The 13419-nt window shown below is 39.2% G+C and overlaps 2 protein-coding genes across 3 annotated transcripts; both read left to right on the forward strand.

The window, feature by feature from the left end:
* Positions 1-860: 860 nt before the first annotated feature.
* Positions 861-6550, forward strand: LOC116263797 (uncharacterized). Of its 2 annotated transcripts, none has more exons than XM_050080401.1 (8): positions 861-1422; positions 1988-2032; positions 2169-2307; positions 2572-2638; positions 2729-2777; positions 4065-4162; positions 5139-5277; positions 6054-6188. In XM_050080401.1, exons 1-8 carry the CDS (start codon positions 1033-1035, stop codon positions 6060-6062), a joined length of 936 nt encoding a protein of 311 aa, XP_049936358.1. In that variant the 5' UTR covers positions 861-1032; the 3' UTR covers positions 6063-6188. The 2 variants fall into 2 exon arrangements, with proteins under 2 accessions (XP_049936358.1, XP_031499436.1); XM_031643576.2 differs by having other exon boundaries at positions 864-1422; positions 6005-6550.
* A 3878-nt stretch (positions 6551-10428) lies between these two features.
* On the forward strand, positions 10429-13122 carry LOC116264525 (MYB-like transcription factor EOBI). Its single transcript, XM_031644808.2, has 3 exons — positions 10429-10642; positions 10805-10934; positions 12489-13122. The coding sequence occupies exons 1-3, from the start codon at positions 10483-10485 to the stop codon at positions 13072-13074; spliced, it is 876 nt and encodes a 291-aa protein (XP_031500668.1). The 5' UTR covers positions 10429-10482; the 3' UTR covers positions 13075-13122.
* Positions 13123-13419: the final 297 nt, after the last annotated feature.

The following is a 13419-nucleotide window of genomic DNA, read 5'->3' on the forward strand; positions in this document are numbered from 1 at the left end:
TCATCCTACCAACCGGCCAACTTGGAAAATTTTTATTTCTTTTTAAGATTGAAGTGCATGCTAGCCAGATCATATCTTGTGAATATATTTAACATGCCCTTGCTGCAAAGAATATGCTGCTGGATCACATTTTCGAAAAAAAAAATGCAAGAATTTTCTAAGAATGCATTTGGTAGCAAAATCTGAGGTCTAAACAAACAGGAGATCTTAAATCCACATTATTCTTCTTTATTAGATTATTAATCTTTTTACAACTAGCCTGGACTTGAGATCCATCTTGGGGTTCAAGCTAAAACCTACTGTTTGTTAAAAGTGTGGATTTCAGCTATGCTAATCTCGGATCCCCTCACAGACCTCACATGATCACATCCATGAGAAATCAAACACAACTTTAGGTGAAATCCTCATTAGCTTGAATTTGTAGCTTAAACAAACAATGGATTTCTTAACTGAGGATCTCAAATCTTTGTATTATATCATATGAAAACCACGGATTTCTAGTATGAGGGAAAAGAAATCTGACCATATATCCATAGTTTTAAAATCAGCGGTAGCCTCCGTTAAGATTTGAGTACAATTTTTTATAATTTGGTATGTTCATTACTTGATTAATTTAAAATTATCTGACATACAATTTTTTTAGATTTTATGTATCAAACATATTTAAGTGTGTTTGGTAAGGGTTTCAAGATAAAACATCCTTTTTGTCAGAAAGGTGTGAATAGTTTGTCTCCATCAAGGTCAAGCACAAAACCCAGATGTTGAAAACTGATTAGAGAACCAAATGTTCTGAAAACGAACATTTTTTAGAGGTGTTTTTTCAAAATGTCGACAATGCTATTTGGCAATGTATCAGCAAAACAATCCTGCTGCGTGGCCGTTTTCTTGATCGATTCTGGTCCTGAATCGGTATGAGCAGAAAGGTCATGGAAATATCGGAAATTAACTATTTTTTCTAGATATCGAAAACACTATTTCCAGCCTATCAGCAAAAGCTACTGGTTTGCTAGTGGAACTTCTCTGCCATCAGCCATGGCCCTCCTCCTCTCAACTCAACACCACCGCCTCCTTCTTCCCTTTCCAAGTCTGCATCAAGACCTCCCTTCCTACTGTCCGACTATCAGATACCCATTAAAACGGAGGTTACCCAATGCCTCCTTGAATGCACCGCCGGAGTCCCGGCTGAATTTCGATCTGAAGGAAGGGCAGCATCGCCACTTCCACAAACTACCTTCTGGCTTGAACATGGAGGTCATAGTCCAGACCGGATTTAGGGAAGAAACAAGTGAAACAGTGCCTCCTAAGCCTCCCTTGGTGTTTGTCCATGGCAGCTTCCACGCCGCTTGGTGCTGGTCTGTTCACTGGCTGCCCTTCTTCTCTAGCTTCGGATACGATTGCTACGCTCTTAGCCTACTTGGGCAGGTAACCTCTTTCTGTAATTTCGTTTGGTTGTTTCTGGGAATTCACCGTTCTTGATGCTGGATTTGAGTGAAGCTGCTTTGTCTTGGTTTTATATATGATGTGAGTGATGTACTGCATTGTGGTCAAAGTTGTAGTATTCCAAATTATCTTAGTCTTTTGGACAAATGGGGTGGAAATTCTGAAACACTGCTTGGTTGTTATGATGGTGGTGTTTAGAATGCTGCAGTTCTTTACTCTTGACTATGTGTAGTTTCTTTATCAGTGTGAGAAAAAGTAAGACCTGCTTACAAATGTATTCATTCCTCGGACTAGGACTATTTAGGAATGTCCTTCCGGATTATGTAGGAATGTCCATCTTTTTCAGCATTTTAGTTACATTTGTCTTCATTTTCTTCTTCGCCTTTCTTTTGTGATGTTTGTTTGGTTGTTTCATGTTGATTCCTCATTGTAAGTTGCCTATTTGGTTGTTGGTAGAATGATTACTATCAACAGTTTGTTCTTCAATTTGAAGCGAAGCTTTGCCTGCCTGGTTGCTTGCCTAATTGTGATTTGATTCTATGTTCAGGGCGAGAGCGATGTGCCCGTAGGACAGATTCCTGGTTCTCTGCAGGTAGTTTGTCTTCCTTTTCCTTACACCCAGATGCAATCTATCATTTGGCTAGCTTTTTGTCGGGACTTTTTTCTACTTTCTCTTACTTTTAGGTGTAGTCTCCAGTGTGGCTAATCTTGTGAATGGTATGCAGTAGACACATACGAGGGATGTTGCTAACTTCATCCAGGAAGTACTTCCTTTACCACCAGTGTTGCTTGGTCACTCATTCGGAGGACTTGTCGTCCAGTCCTATATCTCTAATATGATATCTGGACACGCCAATTCTAAGTCAGGTATGAGCTACAAAGTATTTGTTTACTTTATTGTTCCGATGGAAATAGGGTTGCTACAATCTACCGATGCTTCTCAGGCAGGGGATTCTTTATATTAAAGGTCCTCTGTTTGTGTTTTTTTTTTCTTTCAACTCTTTCTCAATCTCAATGCAGGAAGAAGTCTCTCTCTCTCTCTCCTCTCCCTCTCCCCTCTCCCCGCGCCCCCCCTCCCCCCCTCGATCTTAGAGAAATGTTGGACTTACATACTTTATATGTGAGTTGTAGGAGAGGATATGCATCGTCAGCTAGCAGGAGCTGTTCTTGTATGTTCTGTGCCACCCACTGGCAACAGGTAAGGACTCGTCTGAACAAATATTGTCCACCCTTTCATGTGTTATTGTTCATTTCTAATGGATATTGCCTTTTTATGTAAATTGGTCAGTGGGTTGATAACACGGTACATCTTCTCAAAACCCGTTGCTGCTTTTAAGGTACCATGGGAAGTTGCTTGTACCAACTTGTTGATTTATCTTCTTGCCTTCTGGAACGTGCCAGACTGATGGTTTTCTACACCTGCTAAATTGTTTCAAACACAATAAATCGCATACACCCACAAACACATGAACAAAAGTTGTAATATGTTTTTGAATGGTAGCTCTTATTGTCCTCAGCAGAAGCGAATTACTGTGAATGGTCCAAAAGATAAGACCATGGAGTTGTTCCTTGTATTAGTAGGTCAGCTCGTGTTTAGTTTTACTTGAATATCCTTATTGAGCACTCTTGTTTATCAAAAGTTTTATGTGCTAGGCTCTAGGGGAATGGTCAGACGTAGGAGAAGTCAGGTGTTGACCATGGACTTTCTCAGCAGAAATTCATATAAATTGCTACTAGTAAAGAAAAAATATGTGCATTTGGAATGAGAAGGGTGAGAGGATGCACAACTTCATTTGGCCTCTACAGCACTAGATTTGTTACAAATATGGAAATATGTAAAGATCCCTAGTACAAAGTAGTCAAGCAAGATGACTGGGTAATATCTCACCTAATTGATGGTATGGTTGCCTAAGAACCCCTCATCAGTTATCTTCCTTATGTGTAGTTTAACTTGGTGAATGGTCAGTTTATCATTCTCACTTTTGACAACATTGGATATTGTAAAATTGCAATTCAGCAGTTTCTGTTAGTCAAGAGTTTTAACTATAATAATAAAAAAAATAGCTAGCGAACATTTCTTTTGGAAAAATTTCTTCAGCTTCTATGCTTAGAAAACTGAGAGCGTCAAGGCACAGATCTGTTCATTAAACTGTTGCCCATTTCTCAAAGAAAAATGTTGGCAAAAAGTTGTTTATTGTTCTTATCTACTATGACTGTTAAGTGCTAGGCCTCTGGTGATGGCAATTTTTATAGTTGCATCTAAAATATTTCTATTTTCTTCTAGTGCTGTTAATAATGCTTTTAAGATATCTTCTATTGAAATGCACCCTGGATGCTTTTAATACTAAAGAAGATGGCATGTTTACACAATGCCAAGCCATGCAGTATTTTCTTCAGGAAATTGAGCAATCAACTCACTGAGATGAGTCTTCTGATGCAAGCCAGCATTTTAGTGAGAACTGGTTCTTGTATGTTGGTAGTTGGTAATATGAACCTTGGAACATGTGAAGTCCAATTTTTATAATTAAGTTTTGATGCTTACCTTTTGATGTCTTGAACGTTCCCTTTCATTTAGTCTTTTGATGAATGAGACGTACAGTTTGAGCATTTGCTGAATTTAACAGGTTACATTGAGCTTAGCTGCAAAAGCTTTTGCAACCTCTCTGAGCCTTTGCAAGGAAACATTTTTTTCTCCAAACATGGATGACCATCAAGTGAAGCAGTATGTCATGTTTCCCTTTTTATGGTGGCTGAATGTACTGTACTTTTTGGCAAGAATTCTTTACCACTCGATGAGTTTGTGTTGTCTACATAATCTGTTTCCATCTTTTCTAGGTTCTTCCATGTTCACCATGTGGTGGATACATATGACTGATTTGTAAAAGAATGCAAATACATTGTAGGATGCCAATAGTAATGTTATGTGCAAAATATGTCAGATGGTCAAGGGGAAAATTCAAAAGTGTTCGGAAATATATAGCTTAAGCCTCTCAGGGTCATTGCCGTGGAGGCATCAGGCATGCACCTCACTTGAGGTGTAAACGTCATTTTACAGGAAGGTTATGGTTGCCACATTTGCACATCCCATTGGATGGTGAGACAGTAGATGGTTTCTCTTGTCTTGACGTGAGAGTATATTCATATCACACTATTGTCTCAATGCAAGCTCCTTTCTGAACCATCACACTCTGTACTTGCCTAAAATACAAAAGCTTTACTTATTTTTGTGCTTCATATTAGATCTCATATGCTGTTAGTTGCTAGACAGTTCCTTTATGAGCCACAAGCAGTGGCTGATGACCAGATGATTTCATAGACAACTGCCTGTCCACACCGTGCCCAAGTCTGAGTTGTTCATGGACTACATCTATGTCATGCTTCATATGTTTGGTTGGACAAAATTGGACATAGACGGTGTTCAATGCCATTCCTTATGCAATTATTTTCAGAAGGATGTTGTTTGAGTTCGTTGCTCACCCTGTTATGGATACAGTGCTTGCATATATGTAAAATCCCCTAGTGTGGGAGGATTCAAATCCTTTACGAATTTGTTCATGAGCCAATTGGTAAAACTTTATTTGAAAGCTGAACATAGAGGGAATCAGACGTGTAACCTCTTCAGTGTTCTCCCTTTCAGCGAAACGTTTTTAACTTATGAGTGCTGTTCAAGTTCACTTATTGTCCATGGCACATTGCAGATATCAAGAGCTAATGAAGGAAAGTTCAAAGGTTCCACTATTTGATCTCAGGAAACTGAATGCGACCTTGCCAATACCATTAGTACCAAAGGATTCCGTTGATATCCTTGTAATGGGTGGTACTGATGATCTTATTGTGGTGAGTGTCATTTATCTGTCAGCATTTTAATAAATATATTTACTGTCATCTGCTCTTGTACCTCATGCAGTTTCCTTAGCACTAAAGTTATTGCATGATGATGAAGTTCGTCAGGCCATAGACTACATAAGGTTGCCTGAGAGTTTATTTATCACGATAATCTTCTGTCGACTGTCGCCTGAAATCTTAAAAGCAAGTATCACATATGAAACATCAGAGAGAGCCTGAGGAATGCATGTTCACTTTCTTTTAGGTACATGCCATATGGTTCAAGTTTCTCAAATATTCTATTTCTCTGTCTGTGCTTCAGCCAGATGGTTTCACTCAAATCCCACAAGCCCTGGTTGTTCTTTCTCTCTATATATTGGCTGACAGCATTTTGTAGTTGCCTCTTAAAGAGAACCATAGGGGGTTTGAAATTTTCTATATTGTGCAAACTGCAAATGGATGTTTTTCTTCTTACCATCATCAGGAGCGGATGTGGGTAAACTCAAGTATGAATAATCTGCAGACCGTATCAACAAAGTATTGGAGGAAATATTTTACTTAGATCAAATGGATATTATGCAGTTGATAATATGTGATCATTTTATTCCCTTCCCTTTTACCTGTTGGACTATTAGATTTGTATTTCTGCCCCACCCAGGATACATGTTTTATTTGAGAAATCTGTTCATGGTAGTTGTTAAAGTCTTGTTGTTTGAGAAAGGAATCTGAAATTCTGTAGGATTATCAAGGGATCGAGGAAACAGCTAAGTTTTATGGTGTCTCTCCAGTTCGTGTAGAAGGGGTTGCTCATGATATGATGCTAGATTCTGCATGGGAGAAGGGAGCAAATGTGATCTTATCGTGGCTAGGAGAGCTGGACAAAGAGCTTGTTTCATGAGTCTTTTGCATACGAAGTTTGCTTTCCATGGTCCTGTATGTGTGGGTTTCTCCATGGTTTTCACATACACATGCATTCGTGCATACCCAACACTCACATGTCTCTTCGTTAGCAACACGAAAATGGCGTGGGGAAGAAGCAACATCTTGGTCTCAATTTGAGGTTGCTTTCATTTTCTTTTTCAGTCAGATTGACACCAAATGTCAATAGTTAATTGTTTTTGCTTCATTTTTGTGAACTTATCATGCTTAGTCAAAGCATCTTTTTCTTTTTGAGAGGGTTAGGCTTCCCATCACGACTTGAGATACCATGTATGGTCATACATCAATGGTCACTTGTATCATAAAGGCCTTGTCTTTTAGTATTCAAAGTGCTACCATTCAATCATTTCGATCATGTTAGTTAACTCTACCTATCAACGCTAGAAAATGGCGAATAGAGGGGCCAGTATGCGATGACACCGTGATTTTATAAATTAATTGTATTGAAAAATTAAGGGAAAAAAAAATGGAAGAACTGCTTTGGACGGAAAATTTCGAAGAAGCTGATCATCAAGATTAAAATCTTTTCCTTAAGTGAGAGAAAAGCATATAGCTTCTTCTTCCTAAATGGTATCAAAGCCTTCTGTCTTCCAAGCTGCATCTCTAATTCTCATCTTGTCCTGGAATTTAGATATGCTAAAGCAATCGCATGTGTGATCAAAGTATAAGACCGCTAATTTAATGGGGGCAGCTTGCAAGGGCAGTTCCACTACTAGGGTCGACTACTGATGCGCTAGAAGGATCTGCCAACTTTTAAACACATCACTCTGTTTTAGGAAGAAGATGAGAAGGTTACAAAATCAAATCCTACTCATCTAAGCGGAAAAGGGAGTTGGGTGCATTTCTTATGAGTCGAGAGGGATCACTGTTTTTACCTACTAGAGACCAGCCAACTGTAGCTGCTAATCGAAGCTGCGCTGTTCCTATTTGATGAAAACTCCCATCCAATTTAACCCAATTGAATTCTAAACATTCTGTAACATTACTTCAAGGCCAAGATGATTCTGGTCGACTCATCAATTGAAATGTTTACTTGGTTAATTTATCTATTGTCTGTTTGTTTGCTGTGCAGAAGAAAATCACCAATTTGCTGATGGACAAGGTATATCTTTCACGATTGCCATGTTCTCGTTGTCTCTTGATCTGAAACCTTACAAATTCCTTCCCTTTGCATGCCCACTAAATGCAGCCTCTTCATTGCTTCAACTTTACGTCATCTTGTCGTGCTTCCACTTGAATGCCTTAAGCTAACCTGTCCAGCTGGGTCTCCGGTGTGCCCATTGTGGGCGAAAAGTTTGCATGCTTTCTAAACGTCGAAAATAAAGAAATGTACAGTCAAAATAACTGCCCCGTTTATGTATTTATCATGGGATACCCACTTCTCTGTTAAATGTGAAAGTATACAAAAGTGGTGGTACCTTTTGTACAGCATTTCTAAGTTCAGCGGTCAAAAATTTCTGCTTGATTCCATCTTCCTTTTGTTTAAAAAAAAATTATTTTAGCTGTTTGCACCTTGACAGACAAGTAAAGGCTTTCCCACAGATATGTATCCGATATGGTTGTAGGTCTAAAATGTCAGCAACTAATAAAAAGACCAGACCATCTTAAAGCCACATTGTGGAGGATAAACTTCTATTTTTTATGTATTACCTTTCATGTCATCATCCCAATAAGGTGGTATTCCTCATTGACTGGCTAACTGAAGCTAAGCTTCAATTCCTGGATGATGGTTAGCCATGAAATCGTATATTAATGCTCTTTCTTCTTGAAAAGACGTGCAAAACGAAAAGACATTAATAACAATAATAGTGGAGGAGGAATTGCACCTGTATGTGAAAAGTTCGAGTGTTTTTGACCATATCATTGAGTTCAGAAGTTTGTTCAGGAAGCGTCAATCGATGAAACAGTCACTTTCTATAAACTTGCAGTTAAAAATCGTGAAATTGTAACTGGTGCTGTTGTTTTCTTATTACTCGACCTGCCATTTTTATCATGGCCTGAAATGTTTCTGGCTGTTAGCAACCGTCGGCTGATGATAAAATTTTTACAAACCAGGGAAATAGTGATCTGGGTATTTCTAGTCATGTCATGGATCATGCAGATTTACAGTCTCCTCTGTAATTTAAGGACAGACAACTTGTCATCTTTTTAGCTGGAGGATTCTCAGCATGACGGATTTCTGTCCATATTAGAATGACTCTATATGCTTTAGGTCATTCATCCTACACAGAGGTTGCACATGTGACGGGCTGGAGGATGCAAACAGCTCTTGGATCCGTAATGACAAAAAAAAACTAGCAAATATGTACCGGGGATTACATGGTACTTGAAATGAAATCTGAAAGAAGAAAATGTAAGAAAGGCATAAGGAAAACTACGTAAAAGGTTCACAAAAAGGATTAAAATAAAGAAATGAGTCTTGGACCTTTATTTTCCTAATGGATTTCTAATAAGAGCTCACTTTTTACCATTATAATATCGGTGAGGTTAAATGATAAATAAGTTTTCCTTTCCTTATGGAAGTGAAAATACTTTTAAACCCGAAAGGATAATATTAAAAAAAAATTCTAAGGATTCACATGCATCAAAATGATTACAATATAATTGTAACTGGAGCTTCTCATTTGGCAGCTGCCTGCAAGAGTATTACCCATATCAGGGAGTTGAAAAAAGTGATTTAATTAATTTGTTTTCGAGAATATGGATTAAAAAGTGGCCTTTCTGGTAGAAATTTCCAAAGTTTTTATCTTTCTATTATGAGGCAACCAAATAAAAGAGTCTACAGATTATGTAAAAGTTTGCTATGAGAAGATATAGCGTGTTTTAACTGTTAAAAACAGTAAACTAAGTTTTGAATTTCAAAATGTTTTCTTGTCACATTCTGTGCATGTTAACCAAAGGTCTTCGAGCTCCGAAGTTGCTAATCATTTTTGTGGACGATGCAGAAACCTGCCAAAGTGTTAGGCCATTTCAAGTGGGTTCTGCCCACTTGCCCGGCTGCTTGATTTCCGAAGTCCCAATTTCCTTTATCCAGTTAACATGGTTTGTCTTTTCTTTTTTTGTCCTTTTTCCAAAACCGAAAAATCATTTACGGGGTGAAAGTTGTAACTGCGTTGAGCTTTCTTGCTTAGCAGAACAAGCATCATAAAAGCAAGCAGGAAAAGGAACCTGTTAACTAGAAAAGAGGAATTGTCGTTGATGAAATTTTATTTTGATCTGGCTTAACATCGGTTGATCATGGCCCGCTAATGGAAGATGATGAAATAAGCAATGAAGAAAGCTTGAAGCCTAAAAGAGATAGGCCTAGGTACCCAAAGTGCCAATTCCATTCTTATCAAACATAAGTACAAGAACTTCACCATCAACGTCCACACCTGTCCATCCATAATTGGATGTCTTGTCAATACTTTTAGTTGTCCCCATCCCCTGCCACAGACAAGTGCCCCCATCCTTCACCACTATGGCCTAGGGCCTTTAAAATAATACTAAAAAGGATCTCTACCTGTCCAGTGAGAAAAATATGATAAACTAAGACCAAATCACTCATCATTTTGAGACCAAACAGTAGTTGCTAGGAATATGGGAACAGTACAATGAAGTCAATTCTAGCAGACCATCAAATTTGTCTCTAAATTTGATGCAAACTTGATGGTTTTGAACATGCCATCAATCAGAAGCCAAAAAAAAAAAAGCAGGGAAAGAAGTGGTCATCTAGAACAGGACACCTGTCTTAACTTGGATGACTCGACTTCTCGTGTTAGACTGGCTGATATCATGTAGTGATTTTAGCATCTGAAACGAAGACAGATTAGGCAAACAGGATGGAACCAAGAATGAAGAGTATAAAATATTTTGTCCAGTCAAACACGTTTCTTAACAACGCATATCTAGTAAAACAAGAAAAAACCAATGATCCCAATTCCATACAGGAGCTGGTCTGTGTTTCACTATCAACGGCCCACATCCCCGTCTTCCTCCTCGATGGGTATCCTATATTATTTCAAAATTTAAAAGCCTTAGGAGGCGAAAAGAAAGAGGCAAAAAAAAAAAAAGGAAAATTTCATTCTGTCCTTGGTTTTCTTGGTCCTTACCTCTTGGTTCAGTCTAGCTCCTAAATGAAGTGCTGTCTCTCCAGAATTCGTATTATTGTTCATAGGGTTGTACCATGCTATATGGTCTATATGGCCTTGTACAAGATCCTATAAAATCCTGGCAGAAGCTTTCCTTTCTCCAGAGGTAATGCTTTTTGGGATAGGCATATTGGGCATTGAAGAGTGAATGTGGAACATGGACGGCAGGTTTCAAAAGATCAGCAAGATTGGCGGTGATGAGACCGAGCTCAGACGAGGCCCTTGGACTCTCGAGGAGGACACAATTCTTATTCATTATATTGCTTCTCATGGGGAGGGGCGTTGGAATATGCTGGCGAGGTGCTCAGGTAATAAGCAAAGACTCGAAGATTAAGGCCTTACCACGATTTTATTTGCGTGCGTGCGTTTTGTTTTGTCTTTTCATTTCTCTGCTGATCATGGAACTCGAGGTACTAATTCTGTGTTCTCTGACGTTCTGAACTCGTTGGTCTCTGTGTTTTCTTTGGTAGGACTTAAGAGAACGGGTAAAAGTTGCAGATTGAGGTGGCTTAACTATTTGAAGCCTGATGTTAAACGTGGTAACCTTACACCGGAAGAACAGCTCTTGATCTTAGAGCTCCATTCTAAGTGGGGAAACAGGTAACATCATCACAGTCTTTTTCTTTCTTCGTTCCTCCCTTTCCTTAAGGATATGTGTGTGTGTGAGAGAGAAAGAGGTTCGTGATTCATGTTCTTCCTCATTATGCTTCTTCTGTGTACCATGATCGTCATCGTCAACATCATAAACCATCTTCATAATGACAACAAACAAAAAGTTAGTAGTGATGAGTTGATACATGTATCTTTCCTGCCCAATTTTTTTTTCTGCTGCAGTCTTTACTTTTTGTTCTACACGCTCCGCAAATACGATCCTGATTCTCTGTCGAGACTGCTGTCACTGACTCACTGTTTTCCATCGCACTGTTTCTGTCATTCCTGTTCCTGCAATTATGCATCCACACGGCTACCCACATGCGTAGTCGACGGATAATGGCACTGACTAATAAAAACATGTACGAATGATGATTTGCTTGCGCTCCGCTCAGACGGCTGACGCCATAACCGCACAACGAAGCCCTGGAAAAAGAAAGTTGTCGCTTAATGGGACAATTTGAACCGGCCCTTTGCTCCATGTGAAATCGTCGTTTTCTATTTCGAAGGGAAATCAACACCGAAGTTCTTTATTTTTCCTTCAAATTTTATGATTTTTGTTGTTTATTTCGTGGTGATAATCGCTTCTGATGCTGTAAACAAGAACCCCCATTAACTAGGGGCTTGGATCTAAAAGTCCTTCAAATTGAAGGAGGTAAAGAGCCCAGGTTTGCTTGGATCCAAAATACCTTCAAATTGGAGGAGGTAAAGAGTTCAACGCTCGAGATGCGTACTTCTGGTCATAAACTGGTAAAGCTTGAACAGAAAAAAGAGTAGCGGGATTTGTTGCACTATTGCCATTAAATAAGATCCAAGTTCCAGTCTAAAACTTGACCATCGAGTATAGCGATCAGGGTGGATCCATGGAATTTAATCACAAATACTTGCTGCTCTTTTCAGCAATAGTTCTTGCGATTTTCTTGTGAGATTTTCAAAAATTGATACAGTTCCAAGAGAAAAGGAAGATATTCTACGTCGACGTCGCCTTTGCTAAATATCGTCTTTTAGTTAGTTTCAAATTAATTTATCATGACAATAATGTTCAAAGATGTTGTCATTCTATTAGGTACTGTTTTTAGATTCTATATCAATTGTTATCACTACGTATTCTCAAAAAACATAACGATGTCGCCCCCGAGAACGATATTTTCCTTTTCAAAGTTATCTCAATAGCTTACTTAGTAAAGAATATCTGCGCAATGATGAGGTTCATGACCACAGGTTCCACGGTTGCCAAGTTTCTGTTCTAAAACATGACTCTTCATGTTAACGACTATTCTTTTGATTGTCATCAATCATCATACGCGGTGATCCGTAATTCTTTATAGACTTTTCGCATCATTAAGTATATCATCATATATCACAGTTTCTTGCATTTATGAAAATAGAGGGATTACTGATTGCTTCCTAGTGCGTGCCATGTTGTTGTTCACTTTTTCATTTTGTTCTGTCGTTAAGAAAAAAGAACGCATGTCTAACATAAACGAAATTTTTGCGCTTTAGGTGGTCAAGAATAGCACAGCATCTGCCGGGGAGAACAGACAATGAGATCAAGAACTACTGGAGAACAAGGGTGCAGAAGCAGGCTCGACAGCTACAGTGTGATGCAAACAGCCAGAGGTTCCGCGAGACGATCCGCTGCTTCTGGATGCCGCGTCTGCTCCAGAAGATCTCCACACCCTCCATGAATGGCAGCTCTGCAGCGTCAAGCTCCCCACAAGTCATGGAGACACCCCAACCTTCATCATCATCATCCCTCACCATGTGTGCACCTGAGGAAGCCAACAACAAGGTTACCACAGTGAACTTCTCAGGATACAGTGGAGTGACCAACCAAGGGAACGTCAGTTCAGATTCTCAACTGCCCACAGTTTCAGAATTCCCAACAAGTCCCCACAGCCCGTTATCCAGAGGTTGTTACTTCAATGACTGTTATGATCCATTGAACACCATGGCTGCCCCAAGTTGGAATGATGCAGTCCCTGACTGCCCATTGGGTGAGAGCACCTGGTTTGATGACTACATGTCAGATGGCCTATGGAACATGGATGAGTTTATGTATGTAACACAGTACCAGAATGGCCTCTAAATGGTCCTCTTCTGCGGCTGATAGAAGTTAACTACAGTAAAAATATGTGCCACCAATTTTATTTATGAAGTTTGCTGAATGATATCAATTTGGCTTTTGAGTTCTCTTTTTTCCCCTTATCTTCAGGGCTCGTATTCATAACTAAGTGGCTACAGTTTCATGGTTCTTTTGTCACTGACGCCAGCCTCTTTCTTTACCAAAGCATGGGACTGGCACTAGAAGGGCTGGAACCCGCCACTTGGCGGCGTTTCTCTTCTAAAGATGCAATTGATTAATTTTAGAAAATTCTTGGTAGAAAAACGAGTGTCTGAAATGCATATAAAAAGTGGAAAACACGGAGGTGGT

Source organism: Nymphaea colorata, chromosome 11 (genome assembly GCF_008831285.2).
Source record: "Nymphaea colorata isolate Beijing-Zhang1983 chromosome 11, ASM883128v2, whole genome shotgun sequence".
Taxonomy (NCBI): Eukaryota; Viridiplantae; Streptophyta; class Magnoliopsida; order Nymphaeales; family Nymphaeaceae; genus Nymphaea; species Nymphaea colorata.